The 12,510-nt window shown below is 59.3% G+C and overlaps 2 protein-coding genes across 4 annotated transcripts; both read right to left on the reverse strand.

Moving 5' to 3' along the window:
• Positions 1-1,312: 1,312 nt before the first annotated feature.
• Positions 1,313-3,255, reverse strand: LOC132322880 (perforin-1-like; the record flags this gene model as incomplete). The annotated part of the gene is made up of 2 exons (XM_059837625.1): positions 1,313-1,890; positions 2,634-3,255. Coding segments are annotated over 2 exons (1,200 nt in total), but the record flags the coding sequence as incomplete, so codon positions are not given.
• An 897-nt stretch (positions 3,256-4,152) lies between these two features.
• LOC132322877 (collagen alpha-1(II) chain-like) lies at positions 4,153-12,439 on the reverse strand. Of its 3 annotated transcripts, none has more exons than XM_059837621.1 (4): positions 11,682-12,439; positions 8,781-9,087; positions 8,024-8,612; positions 4,153-6,009 (listed from the first exon to the last, which is right to left on the reverse strand). In XM_059837621.1, exons 1-4 carry the CDS (start codon positions 11,682-11,684, stop codon positions 5,676-5,678), a joined length of 1,233 nt encoding a protein of 410 aa, XP_059693604.1. In that variant the 5' UTR covers positions 11,685-12,439; the 3' UTR covers positions 4,153-5,675. The 3 variants fall into 3 exon arrangements, with proteins under 3 accessions (XP_059693604.1, XP_059693603.1, XP_059693602.1); XM_059837620.1 differs by having other exon boundaries at positions 4,156-6,009; positions 8,643-9,087; XM_059837619.1 differs by having other exon boundaries at positions 4,393-6,009; positions 8,024-9,087.
• Between the last annotated feature and the right edge of the window lie 71 nt (positions 12,440-12,510).

Genomic DNA, 12,510 nt, shown 5'->3' on the forward strand with positions numbered 1-12,510 from the left:
CAAACTGGGAGATTTTGGGGCTTTAAAAAGGCCAAATTTGGGTCAAATTTGGGGATTTTTGGGACTTTCTGGGACCTCCCAAAATTGGCCAAATTCGGGGATTTTGGAGCCTTCATCCTAATCATCATCTTCATCTTCCTCTTCCTCACCGAACTGGGGCCAAACTGGGCCAAACTGGGAGGGGTTTTGTCCTTCCTGGGAGCCCCAGATTGGGTCGAATTCGGGGCTTTTTGGGTCGTTTTCGGAAAGGTCCCAAAGTCGCTGAAATTCGGCGTCGCTGATTTCTTCCTCCTCGCCCTCCTCATCCTCACCCAACTGGGGCCAAACTGGGCCAAACTGGGCGGGCTCGGGGCGTCTCGGAGAGCCCCAAATTGGGTCAGATTCGGGGTTTTTGGGGCTGTCCCAAAAAACCTTCCGGGCGCCTTCCGGGAGCTCCCAAAATTGGCCAAATTTGGGGCCAAATTTGGGGGTTTTGGGGCCTTCGTCTTCACCGTCATCTTCATCACCAAACTGGGGCCAAACTGGGCCAAACTGGGCCCCCTCTGGTCCTTCCCGAGAGCCCAAATTTGGGTCAGATTTGGGGTTTTTGGCGTTCTTCCAAAATCCCTTTTTCGGGCCTTCCCAAAACGGCCCAAATTTGGCATTTTTGGCCCCAAAATTCTCCTCAAATTCGGCATTTTTGGGGTTTTCATCCACCAAATTTTGATGAAATTCGGCATTTTTGGCTTTTTCAGCCCTGAAATTTTGCTCAGATTTGGCATTTTTGGCTTTTTCACCCCCCAAATTTGGGTCAGATTTGGGCTTTTTGGGGTCATCCCTGGGACCTGCCCAAAACGGCCCAAATTTGGCATTTTTGGCTTTTTCACCCCCCCAAATTTTGCTGAAATTCGGCTTTTTTGCCTTTTTCACCCTCCAAATTTGCCCCAAATTTGGCATTTTTGGCTTTTTCACCCCCCAAATTTGAGTCAGGTTTGGGCTTTTTGGGGTCATCCCTGGGACCTGCCCAAAACGGCCCAAATTCGGCATTTTTGGCCCCAAAATTCTCCTCAAATTCGGCATTTTTGGCTTTTTCACCCCCCAAATTTGCCCCAAATTCGACATTTTTGCCTTTTTCAGCCCCAAAATTTTGCTGAAATTCGGCATTTTTGCCTTTTTCAGCCCCAAAATTTGCCCCAAATTCGGCGTTTTTGCCTTTTTCACCCCCCAAATTTGGCTCAAATTCCTCATTTTCTCCCCTCCCCCCCCTCCCGGAACCTTCCGGAACCTCCCAGAACCTCTGCACCCACCCCACCCCCTCCTCCTCCTCCTCCTCCTCCTCCTCCTCCTCCTCCTCCTCCCCCCCAAACCTGGCCCAATCCCCTCCCTCGGGCGGCCAGCTGGCCCCGCCCACCAGCCCTGCCCCGCCCTCGGGCGCGGCCGGCAGGTAGTCGTGGCACAGCGCCCCGCCCAGGGCGGGGCCGCACCTGGCGGTCACGCCGAAGTCGAGGCGCCCGCCGCCGGCGAAGCACGACCTGCGCGGCCACCGCCCGGCGGCCACGGCGCAGCGGCAGCTGCCCAGCAGGTCGTCGTCCCAGCCGTGGTCCTCGTCCCACACCTGCAGCTCCAGGTGCGCGCCGGGGCGGAGCCACACCTGGCCCAGGTCCAGGCGCTGCCCCCAGCGCGGGCGCTCGGTGTTCCAGGCCGTGGCCGTGCGCGCCCGCCGGCCCGAGATGGACACGCGCACGTAGGCGTCCGTGGGGCTCAGGGGGTCGCCGCGCCAGCCCCGCCCCCCCAGCACCTGCACGGACAGGTGAGCCAGGCCGCGGTGGGCGGGGCAGCACGGGGAGCCGCCCAGCGGGAGGGGCGTGGGGGAGCAGGGGCAGTGGCAGGGGTGGGCGGCATGGGGGGCACCTGGGAAAGGGCAGAGGGGGGGCAGGGGTCACTGGGGTGACCACAATGCACTGACCCCTCCCCACTGACCCCTCCCCACCCCACTGACCACCCCAGTGACCCCTCCCCACCCCACTGCCCACTCCCCACCCCGCTGACCCCTCCCCACCCCACTGACCCCACCCCCCCCCACTGCCCCCTCCCCACTCCCCCTCCCCACCCCACTGTCCCCTCCCCTCCCCACTCCCCCTCCCCACCCCACTGCCCCCTCCCCACCCCCCACTGCCCCCTCCCCCCCCCACTGACCCCTCCCCACTGACCCCACCCCACTGACCCCTCCCCACTGACCCCACCCCACTGACCCCACCCCACTGCCCCCTCCCCACCCCAATGACCCCTCCCCACCCCACTGCCCCCTCCCCACTCCCCACTGACCCCTCCCCCCCCACTGCCCCCTCCCCACCCCACTCCCCACTCCCCACTCCCCTGACCCCACCCCACTCCCCACTGCCCCCCCCACTGACCCCACCCCCACTGCCCCCTCCCCACCGCACTGACCCCTCCCCACTCCCCACTGCCCCCTCCCCACTCCCCACCCCACTGACCCCTCCCCACTCCCCACTGCCCCCTCCCCACTCCCCACCCCACTGACCCCTCCCCACTCCCCACTGCCCCCACCCCACCCCACTGACCCCTCCCCACCCTACTGACCCCATCCCACTCCCCACCCCCCTCCCCCCCCCCCCCCCCCTCCCCCCACTGACCGCTCCCCCCGCAGCTGCAGTTCACCCTCAGCGCCTTGGCCGCCACGTAGCTGCGCACGGCCGCCCTCAGGCCGGCCCGGCGGGGCTCCCCCCGGGGCAGCAGGGCGTGCAGCGGCCACAGCTCGGCCTGCACCAGGGCCGGCGCCTCGGGCACGCTGCGCAGCCACCGCGAGAAGCCCTCCGGCCGCCCGAAGGCCAGGTCCCCGTCCCGCTCCGTGCCCCCATCCACCTCCTGCAGCCGCTGCCCGAAGAACTCGGCGAAGCTGGCGTTGCCCTCGGTGCCCGCCCGGGCCCTCCGGCAGGCCCCCGCGGCCGCGCCGCCCGCCCCGAAGCTGAGCTCGGCCCGCAGGCAGTCCGAGGCCTCCTGGGCGCCCAGGCCGGCCATGGCGGCGCGGCAGAGGCGCAGGGCGCTCAGCGAGCGCAGCCGGCCGCCCAGGCGCGCCGAGCGCACGGCGTGCGTGCCCCAGGCGGACAGCAGCTCGGCGTAGGCCGCCGCCGTGGCCGGGGAGAAGCGCGGCGGCAGCGCCCGGACGGCGCGGAGGAAGGAGGGGGAGGGGCGGGCCGAGGTGGGGTCCAGCCAGGTCCTGGGGGGGAGGGGAGAGGGGTCAGTGTGGGGGAGGGGTCAGTTTGGGGAGGGGTCACTTTGGGTGTGGTCACTTTGGGGTGTGGTCAGTTTGGGAGGGGTCAGTTTGGGGGAGGGGTCAGTGTGGGGGAGGGGTCAGTTTGGGGGAGGGGTCAGTTTGGGTGTGGTCAGTTTGGGGTGTGGTCAGTTTGGGAGGGGTCAGTTTGGGGGAGGGGTCAGTTTGGGTGTGGTCAGTTTGGGGGAGGGGTCAGTTTGGGAGGGGTCAGTTTGGGGGAGGGGTCAGTTTGGGTGTGGTCAGCTTGGGGTGTGGTCAGTTTGGGAGGGGTCAGTTTGGGTGTGGTCAGTTTGGGTGTGGTCAGTTTGGGTGTGGTCAGTTTGGGTGTGGTCACTTTGGGGAGGGGTCAGTTTGGGTGTGGTCAGTTTGGGAGGGGTCAGTTTGGGTGTGGTCAGTGTGGGGAGGGGTCAGTTTGGGTGTGGTCAGTTTGGGGGAGGGGTCAGTTTGGGAGGGGTCAGTTTGGGGGAGGGGTCAGTTTGGGTGTGGTCAGTTTGGGTGTGGTCAGTTTGGGGTGTGGTCAGTTTGGGAGGGGTCAGTTTGGGGGAGGGGTCAGTTTGGGTGTGGTCAGTTTGGGGGAGGGGTCAGTTTGGGAGGGGTCAGTTTGGGGGAGGGGTCAGTTTGGGGGAGGGGTCAGTTTGGGTGTGGTCAGTTTGGGGGAGGGGTCAGTTTGGGTGTGGTCAGTTTGGGTGTGGTCAGTTTGGGGGAGGGGTCAGTTTGGGGGAGGGGTCAGTTTGGGGGAGGGGTCAGTTTGGGGGAGGGGTCAGTTTGGGAGGGGTCAGTTTGGGGGAGGGGTCAGTTTGGGGGAGGGGTCAGTTTGGGTGTGGTCAGTTTGGGGGAGGGGTCAGTTTGGGTGTGGTCAGTTTGGGGGTGTGGTCAGTTTGGGTGTGGTCAGTTTGGGGGCACTGGTCACTCTGGGGTCACGGGTCACTCTGGGGTCCCTGGTCACTGTGTCACTGGTCACTCTGGGGTCACGGGTCACTGTCACTGGTCACTGTGTCACTGTCACGCACTGGTCACTCTGGCAGCAGTCACTCTGGGGGCACTTGTCACTCTGTCACTGGTCACTGTGTCCCGGGTCACTGTCACTGGTCACTGTCACTGGTCACTGTCCCGGGTCACTCTGGGGTCACTGGTCACTGTGTCACTGGTCACTCTGGGGTCCCGGGTCACTCTGGGGTCCCGGGTCACTGTCCCCGGTCACTCTGGGGTCACTGGTCACTCTGTCACTGGTCACTGTGTCCCCGGTCACTCTGGCATTGGTCACTCTGTCACTGGTCACTTTGGAGGCACTGGTCACTCTGTCACTGGTCACTGTGTCACTGGTCACTGTGTCCCCGGTCACTCTGGGGTCACGGGTCACTCTGTCCCGGGTCACTCTGGGGTCACTGGTCACTGTCACTGGTCAGTCTGGGGTCACTGGTCACTCTGGGGTCACTGGTCACTGTGTCACAGGTCACTGTGTCACTGGTCACTGTCACTGGTCACTGTGTCACAGGTCCCTGGTCACTGTCCCCGGTCCCTGTGTCACTGGTCACTGTGTCACTGCTCACTCTGGGGTCACTGCTCACTCTGGGGTCCCCGGTCACTGTCCCGGGTCACTCTGGGGTCCCTGGTCACTGTCCCCGCTCACTCCGGGGTCCCTGTCACTGTCCCCGGTCCCCGTGGCCGCGCCCAGGCCGGCCATGGCGGCGCGGCAGAGGCGCAGGGCGCTCAGCGAGCGCAGCCGGCCGCCCAGGCGCGCCGAGCGCACGGCGTGCGTGCCCCAGGCGGACAGCAGCTCGGCGTAGGCCGCCGCCGTGGCCGGGGAGAAGCGCGGCGGCAGCGCCCGGACGGCGCGGAGGAAGGAGGGGGAGGGGCGGGCCGAGGTGGGGTCCAGCCAGGTCCTGGGGGGGAGGGGAGAGGGGTCAGTGTGGGGGAGGGGTCAGTTTGGGTGTGGTCAGTTTGGGGAGGGGTCACTTTGGGTGTGGTCAGTTTGGGGGAGGGGTCAGTTTGGGAGTGGTCAGTTTGGGGAAGGGGTCACTTTGGGTGTGGTCAGTTTGGGGGTACTGGTCACTCTGGGGACACTGGTCACTCTGTCACTGGTCACTGGCACTGGTCACTGGCACTGGTCACTGTGTGGCCAGTGGTCACTGTGTCACAGGTCACTCTGGCACTGGTCACTCTGTGGCCACTGGTCACTCTGGCACCGGTCACTCTGGCACTGGTCACTGTCACTGGTCACTGGCACTGGTCACTGTCACAGGTCACTCTGGGGACACTGGTCACTGTGTCCCCGGTCACTCTGGGGGCACTGGTCACTGTGTCACTGGTCACTGTCACTGGTCACTCTGGGGTCCTGGGTCACTCTGGGGTCCCTGGTCACTGTCACTGGTCACTCTGTCCCGGGTCACTCTGGGGTCCCTGGTCACTGTCCCCGCTCACTCTGGGGTCCCTGGTCACTCTGTCCCCGCTCACTCTGGGGTCCCTGGTCACTGTCCCGGGTCACTCTGGGGTCCCTGTCACCGTCCCCGGTCCCCGTGGCCGCGCCCAGGCCGGCCATGGCGGCGCGGCAGAGGCGCAGGGCGCTCAGCGAGCGCAGCCGGCCGCCCAGGCGCGCCGAGCGCACGGCGTGCGTGCCCCAGGCGGACAGCAGCTCGGCGTAGGCCGCCGCCGTGGCCGGGGAGAAGCGCGGCGGCAGCGCCCGGACGGCGCGGAGGAAGGAGGGGGAGGGGCGGGCCGAGGTGGGGTCCAGCCAGGTCCTGGGGGGGGGGGGAGAGGGGTCAGTGTGGGGGAGGGGTCAGTTTGGGAGGGGTCAGTTTGGGGGAGGGGTCAGTTTGGGTGTGGTCAGTTTGGGTGTGGTCAGTTTGAGGGAGGGGTCACTTTGGGTGTGGTCAGTTTGGGTGTGGTCAGTTTGGGAGGGGTCAGTTTGGGTGTGGTCAGTTTGGGTGTGGTCAGTTTGGGTGTGGTCAGTTTGGGTGTGGTCAGTTTGGGGAGGGGTCAGTTTGGGTGTGGTCAGTTTGGGTGTGGTCAGTATGGGAGTGGGGTCAGTTTGGGAGGGGTTAGTTTGGGTGTGGTCAGTTTGGGGGAGGGGTCAGTTTGGGTGTGGTCAGGTTGGGTGTGGTCAGTTTGGGAGGGGTCAGTTTGGGGAGGGGTCAGTTTGGGGGAGGGGTCAGTTTGGGAGGGGTCAGTTTGGGTGTGGTCAGTTTGGGAGGGGTCAGTTTGGGTGTGGTCACTTTGGGTGTGGTCAGTTTGGGTGTGGTCACTTTGGGTGTGGTCAGTTTGGGTGCGGTCAGTTTGGGTGTGGTCAGTTTGGGGAGGGGTCAGTTTGGGTGTGGTCAGTTTGGGTGCGGTCAGTTTGGGTGTGGTCAGTTTGGGGAGGGGTCACTTTGGGGGAGGGGTCAGTTTGGGTGTGGTCAGTTTGGGTGTGGTCAGTTTGGGAGGGGTCAGTTTGGGTGTGGTCAGTTTGGGGGAGGGGTCAGTTTGGGGAGGGGTCAGTTTGGGAGGGGTCAGTTTGGGTGTCCTGCCCCGCCCCCAGCCCCGCCCCCAGCCCAGAGCCCCGCCCCCCAGGATGAAGATGAAGATGAGGATGAAGATGAAGATGAAGATGATGAAGATGATGATGATGAGGATGAAGGCCATGACTCACCAGTAGAACACGCAGGTGATCTCCTGCCAGGTGAGCGCGCTCCTGTCCTGCCCCGCCCCCAGCCCCGCCCCCAGCCCAGAGCCCCGCCCCCAGGATGAAGATGAAGAAGAGGATGAAGATGATGATGATGAGGATGAAGGCTCAGTCACTCACCAGTAGAACACACAGGTGATCTCCTGCCAGGTGAGCGCGCTCCTGTCCTGCCCCGCCCCCAGCCCAGAGCCCCGCCCCCAGGATGAAGATGAAGATGAAGAAGATCAGGATGAAGATGAAGAAGAGGATGATGATGAGGATGATGAAGATGATGAAGGTCACTCACCAATAGAACACACAGGTGATCTCCTGCCAGGTGAGCGCGCTCCGGTCCTGCCCCGCCCCCCGCCCAGAGCCCCGCCCCCAGGGTGAAGATGAGGATGAAGATGATGAAGATGAAGATGAAGATGAGGATGATGATGATGAGGATGAAGGTCACTCACCAGTAGAACACACAGGTGATCTCCTGCCAGGTGAGCGCGCTCCTGTCCTGCCCCGCCCCCAGCCCCGCCCCCAGCCCAGAGCCCCGCCCCCAGGATGAAGATGAGGATGAAGATGAGGATGATGAAGATGAAGATGATGATGATGAGGATGAAGGTCACTCACCAGTAGAACACACAGGTGATCTCCTGCCAGGTGAGCGCGCTCCTGTCCTGCCCTGCCCCCAGCCCAGAGCCCCGCCCCCCAGGATGAAGATGAAGATGAAGATGAAGATGAGGATGATGATGAAGATGATGATGAAGGCCATGACTCACCAATAGAACACGCAGGTGATCTCCTGCCAGGTGAGCGCGCTCCGGTCCTGCCCCGCCCCCAGCCCCGCCCCCAGCCCAGAGCCCCGCCCCCAGGATGAAGATGAAGATGAAGATGAAGATGAAGATGAAGAAGAGGATGATGATGATGAGGATGATGAAGGCTCAGTCACTCACCAGTAGAACACACAGGTGATCTCCTGCCAGGTGAGCGCGCTCCTGTCCTGCCCCGCCCCCAGCCCAGAGCCCCGCCCCCAGGATGAAGATGAAGATGAAGATGAAGAGGAGGATGAAGAAGAGGATGATGATGAAGATGATGAGGATGAAGGCTCAGTCACTCACCAATAGAACACACAGGTGATCTCCTGCCAGGTGAGCGCGCTCCTGTCCTGCCGCTGCCACCTCAGCCCCTCCTGGGCCACCCTGGACTGCGACCCCGCCCCCACCACGCCCGCCTGGCCCCGCCCCCAGCCCAGCCCGAAGCTCCACCCCCGCGTCACCGATGACGTCACGGCCGCGCCCACCGCCCCCGCCCCCACGGCCACGCGCGATTGGCGGTGGCAGCGGCGGCCGGAGCTCCACCCACCCAGGTGGGCGGGGACTCGGCGGGGGGACCCCGGGCGGAGGGCGTCGGGGCACAGGACACAGCGGGGGACACCCTTGGGGACAGCCCTGTCACCTCCAGGGCCACCAGGGCCACCAGGGACACCTCTGGGGACACCCTTGGGGACACGGGGGACACCCTTGGGGACAGCTTTGTCACCTCCAGGGCCACCAGGGACACCAGGGACAGCCTTGGGGACAGCCTTGGGGTCAGCATTGTCACCACTGTCACCTCCAGGGCCACCATGGTGACCCCGGATGCCACCAGGGCCACCATGGTTCCCATCCCCCCAGGTGTCCCAGGTGCCACCGTTGTCACCGTTGTCACCTCCAGGGCCACCAGGGCCATTCCTGGGGCCACCAGGGCCATCATTGTCACCACTGTCACCATCCTGCCAGGTGTCCCAGGTGCCACCAGGGCCACCACTGTCACCACTGTCACCGCTGTCACCATCCTGCCAGGTGTCCCAGGTGCCACCAGGGCCACCATTGTCACCTCCAGGGCCACCAGGGCCACTCCAGGTGCCACCAGGGCCACCAGGACCATCATTGTCACCACTGTCACCGCTGTCCCCGCTGTCCCCACCCCCCCAGGTGTCCCCCCAGGTGTGTCCCCAGGTGTCCCCGAGCTCCAGGACCCTCCCGGCCGCCATCTCCATGGTGGTGACGTCGAAGCCGCGGCCGAGCGCGGCCAGGGCGGGGGCGGGGCGGGCGCGGGCACAGGGGGCACCGCGGGCACGGCGGCACCCGGCGGGGGAGGGGACGGCGGGGACGGCCAGCAGCGCCAGCACCAGCGGCCACACCTGCGGGGACAGGTGGGGACAGGTTGGGGACAGTTCGGGGACATTTGGGGGGTTTGGGGACAGTTTGGGGACAGTTCTGGGGGGTTTGGGGACATTTCTGGGGGGTTTGGGGACATTTCTGGGGGATTTGGGAACATTTCTGGGGGGTTTGGGGACATTTAGGGGGATTTGGGGACAGTTCTGGGGGGTTTGGGGACAGTTCGGGGGGATTTGGGGACAGTTCTGGGGGGTTTGGGGACATTTCAGGGGGATTTGGGGACATTTTGGGGACATTTGGGGACATTTGGGGACATTTTTGGGGGATTTGGGGAGAGTTGGGGACATTTTGGATCATTTTGGGGACATTTTGGGGGATTTGGGGACATTTGGGGACATTTCAGGGGGATTTGGGGACATTTTGAGTCAATTTGGGGACATTTTTGGGGATTTGGGGACAGTTTGGGGACATTTAGGGACATCTGGGGACATTTTGGGGGATTTGGGGACATATAGGGGAGGTTTTAGGGGGATTTGGGGACATTTTGAGTCAATCTGGGGACATTTTTGGGGATTTGGGGACAGTTTGGGGACATTTGGGGACATTTCAGGGGGATTTGGGGACAGTTTGGGGGATTTGGGGACATTTCAGGGGATTTTGGGGACAGTTTGGGGACATTCCGGGACATTTTAGGGGGATTTAGGGGACATTTGGGGACATTTGGGGACATTTTGGGGACATTTGGGGACATTTTGGGTCATTTTAAGGGGATTTGGGGACTTTTTGGGGATTTGGGGACATTTAGGGGACATTTGGGAACATTTGGGGCGATTTCGGGGACATTTCAGGGGATTTGGGGACATTTTGGGGACATTTGGGGACATTTTTGGGTATTTGGAGACAATTTTGGGTCATTTTGGGGGATTTGGGGACATTTAGGGGACATTTGGGGACATTTTAGGGGACATTTCAGGGGGATTTGGGGACAGTTTGGGGACATTTGGGGTCAATTTTGGGCCATTTGGGGACAATTTTGGGTCATTTTGGGGCCATTTCAGGCAATTTTGGGCCATTTTTTGTCATTTTTGTCATTTTTTGTCATTTTTGGCCATTTTTGGTCATTTTGGGCCATTTTGGGTCCTTTTTTTGCCCCTCCCCCCCCCGTGCAGAGGATGTGGCCGGGGTGGGGGAGGGGCGGGGCCACCTCGGGGACAATTTGGGGGTGACACAGGAAGGGGGGGAGGGGAGGTGACAACGGGGGGGGGGAGGGGGAGGGGCCACCCCGGCCGCCAAAAAAAGTCCCCAAAATGTCCCAAAATTGACCCAAAATGACCCAAAATGTCCCAAAATTGACCCAAAATTGTCTCAAATTGGCCCAAAATGGCCCAAAATGACCAAAAATGACCAAAAATGACCCAAAATTGACCCAAAATTTCCCCAAAATTGACCCAAAATGACCCAAAATTTCCCCAAAATTGACCCAAAATGACCCAAAATGACCCAAAATGACCCAAATTGACCCAAAATTGACCCAAAATGACCCAAAATGACCCAAAATGTCCCAAAATGACCCAAAATGACCCAAAATGTCCCAAAATTGACCCAAAATGACCCAAAATTGACCCAAAATGACCCAAAATGGCCCAAAATGACCCAAAATTGTCCCAAAATGACCCGAAATTGTCTCAAATTGGCCCAAAATGACCCAAATTGGCCCAAAATGACCCAAATTTGACTCAAAATGACCCAAAATGGACCCAAAATGTCCCAAAATGACCCAAAATTGTCCCAAAATGACCCAAAATTGTCTCAAATTGGCCCAAAATGACCCAAATTGGCCCAAAATGACCCAAAATTGACCCAAAATTTACCCAAATTGGCCCAAAATTGGCCCAAAATGACCCAAAATGACCCAAAATTGGCCCAAAATGACCCAAAATGTCCCAAAATGGACCCAAAATGACCCAAAATTGACCCAAAACCCCAAATTCTCCCCAAATTTACCCAAATTTCTCCAAATCCCCCCAAAATCTCCCTAAAATCCCCCAAAACTCCCCAAATTCTTCCCAAATTCCCCAAAATCTCCGAAAACTCCCCCAGAGTTTCCCAAATCCCCCCAAAAATCCCAAAATTTCCCCCAAATCTCCCCAAAATTTCCCCAAATTCTCCCAAAAATCTCCAATTTCCCCAAAATTCCCCAATTTTCCCCCCAAATTTCCCCAAAAATCCCAAAATTTCCCCAAATTTTCCCCCAAATCCCCCGAAAAATCCCGGAATTCCCCAAATTCTCCCCAATTTACCCCAAATCTCCCAAAATTCCACAATTTCCCCCCCAAATTCCCCCCAAACTCCCCCGAAAAATCCCCAAATCCCCCAAATTCTCCCCAATTTCCCCAAAATTCCCCAATTTTCCCCCCAAATTCTCCAGAAAATCCCAAATTTTCCCCCAAATTCTCCCAAAAATCTCCAATTTCCCCCCCAAAAATCCCAAAATTTCCCCAAATTTTCCCCCAAAATCCCCCCAAAAATCCCCAAATCCCCCAAATTCTGCCCAATTTCCCCCAAAATTCCCCAATTTTCCCCAATTTTGGGTTTTTTCCCCCATTTCCCCCCTCACCATTTCAGCTCCTCCGGCTCCTCCTGGGCGGGGCCGGATGTGGCTCAGGCCACGCCCCTTCCCTCCAAACCACGCCCCTTTCCCTTAAACCCCGCCCCTTCTTCCGGCCCCGCCCCCTCCCCAAAGAGAGGGAAAAATTTGGGGGCAAAACTTGGAGATTTGGGGCCGGATTTTGGCGGGAATTTCGGGGATTTTTTGGGGGCTTTTGAAGATTTTTGGGGATTTTGGAAATTTTGGGGGGAATTTTGGTTTTTAAAGGAATTTTTGGGGGATTTTTTTTTTAAATTTTTGGGGTTTTTTGAGAGATTTTTAAAATTCTTTTTAAAGGAATTTTTGGGGGATTTTTTTTTGGAATTTTTGGGTTTTTTTGAGAGATTTTTAAAATTATTTTTAAAGGAATTTTTGGGGGATTTCGAAGATTTTTTGGGGGGAGCTTTTCGAGAATTTTTTGGCAACTTTTTGGGGAATTTTGGGGTGAAGTTTTAAAGGAATCTTTAAAAAAATTTTGGGGGGATTTTTAAAGGGATTTTCGGGATTTTGAAAGGAATTTTTGGGGGGATTTTTTTAAGATTTTTTTGGGAAATTTTTGGTAATTTTGGGGGGATATTTTGGGGGATTTTTGGGGGGATATTTTGGGGACTTTTTGGGGATTTTGTGGGGAAGTTTTTGGGAATTTTTTGGGGATATTATGGGGAATTTTTTATTTTTAATTTTTTGGGAATTTCGGGGGGATTTTTTGGGGGATTTTTGGGGATTTTGTGGGGAAGCTTTTGAAAATTTTTGGGGATATTATGGGGGAATTTTTTATTTTTAAATTTTTGGGAATTTC

This window comes from Haemorhous mexicanus, unplaced genomic scaffold (genome assembly GCF_027477595.1).
Source record: "Haemorhous mexicanus isolate bHaeMex1 unplaced genomic scaffold, bHaeMex1.pri scaffold_184_ctg1, whole genome shotgun sequence".
Taxonomy (NCBI): Eukaryota; Metazoa; Chordata; class Aves; order Passeriformes; family Fringillidae; genus Haemorhous; species Haemorhous mexicanus.

Coding starts and splice junctions, on each gene's coding strand:
- LOC132322877 (XM_059837619.1), bottom strand. Junction 6,010..8,023: donor ATCACCTGTGTGTTCTATTG/GTGAGTGACTGA, acceptor CCCCCCCCCCAG/GACCTGGCTGGACCCCACCT.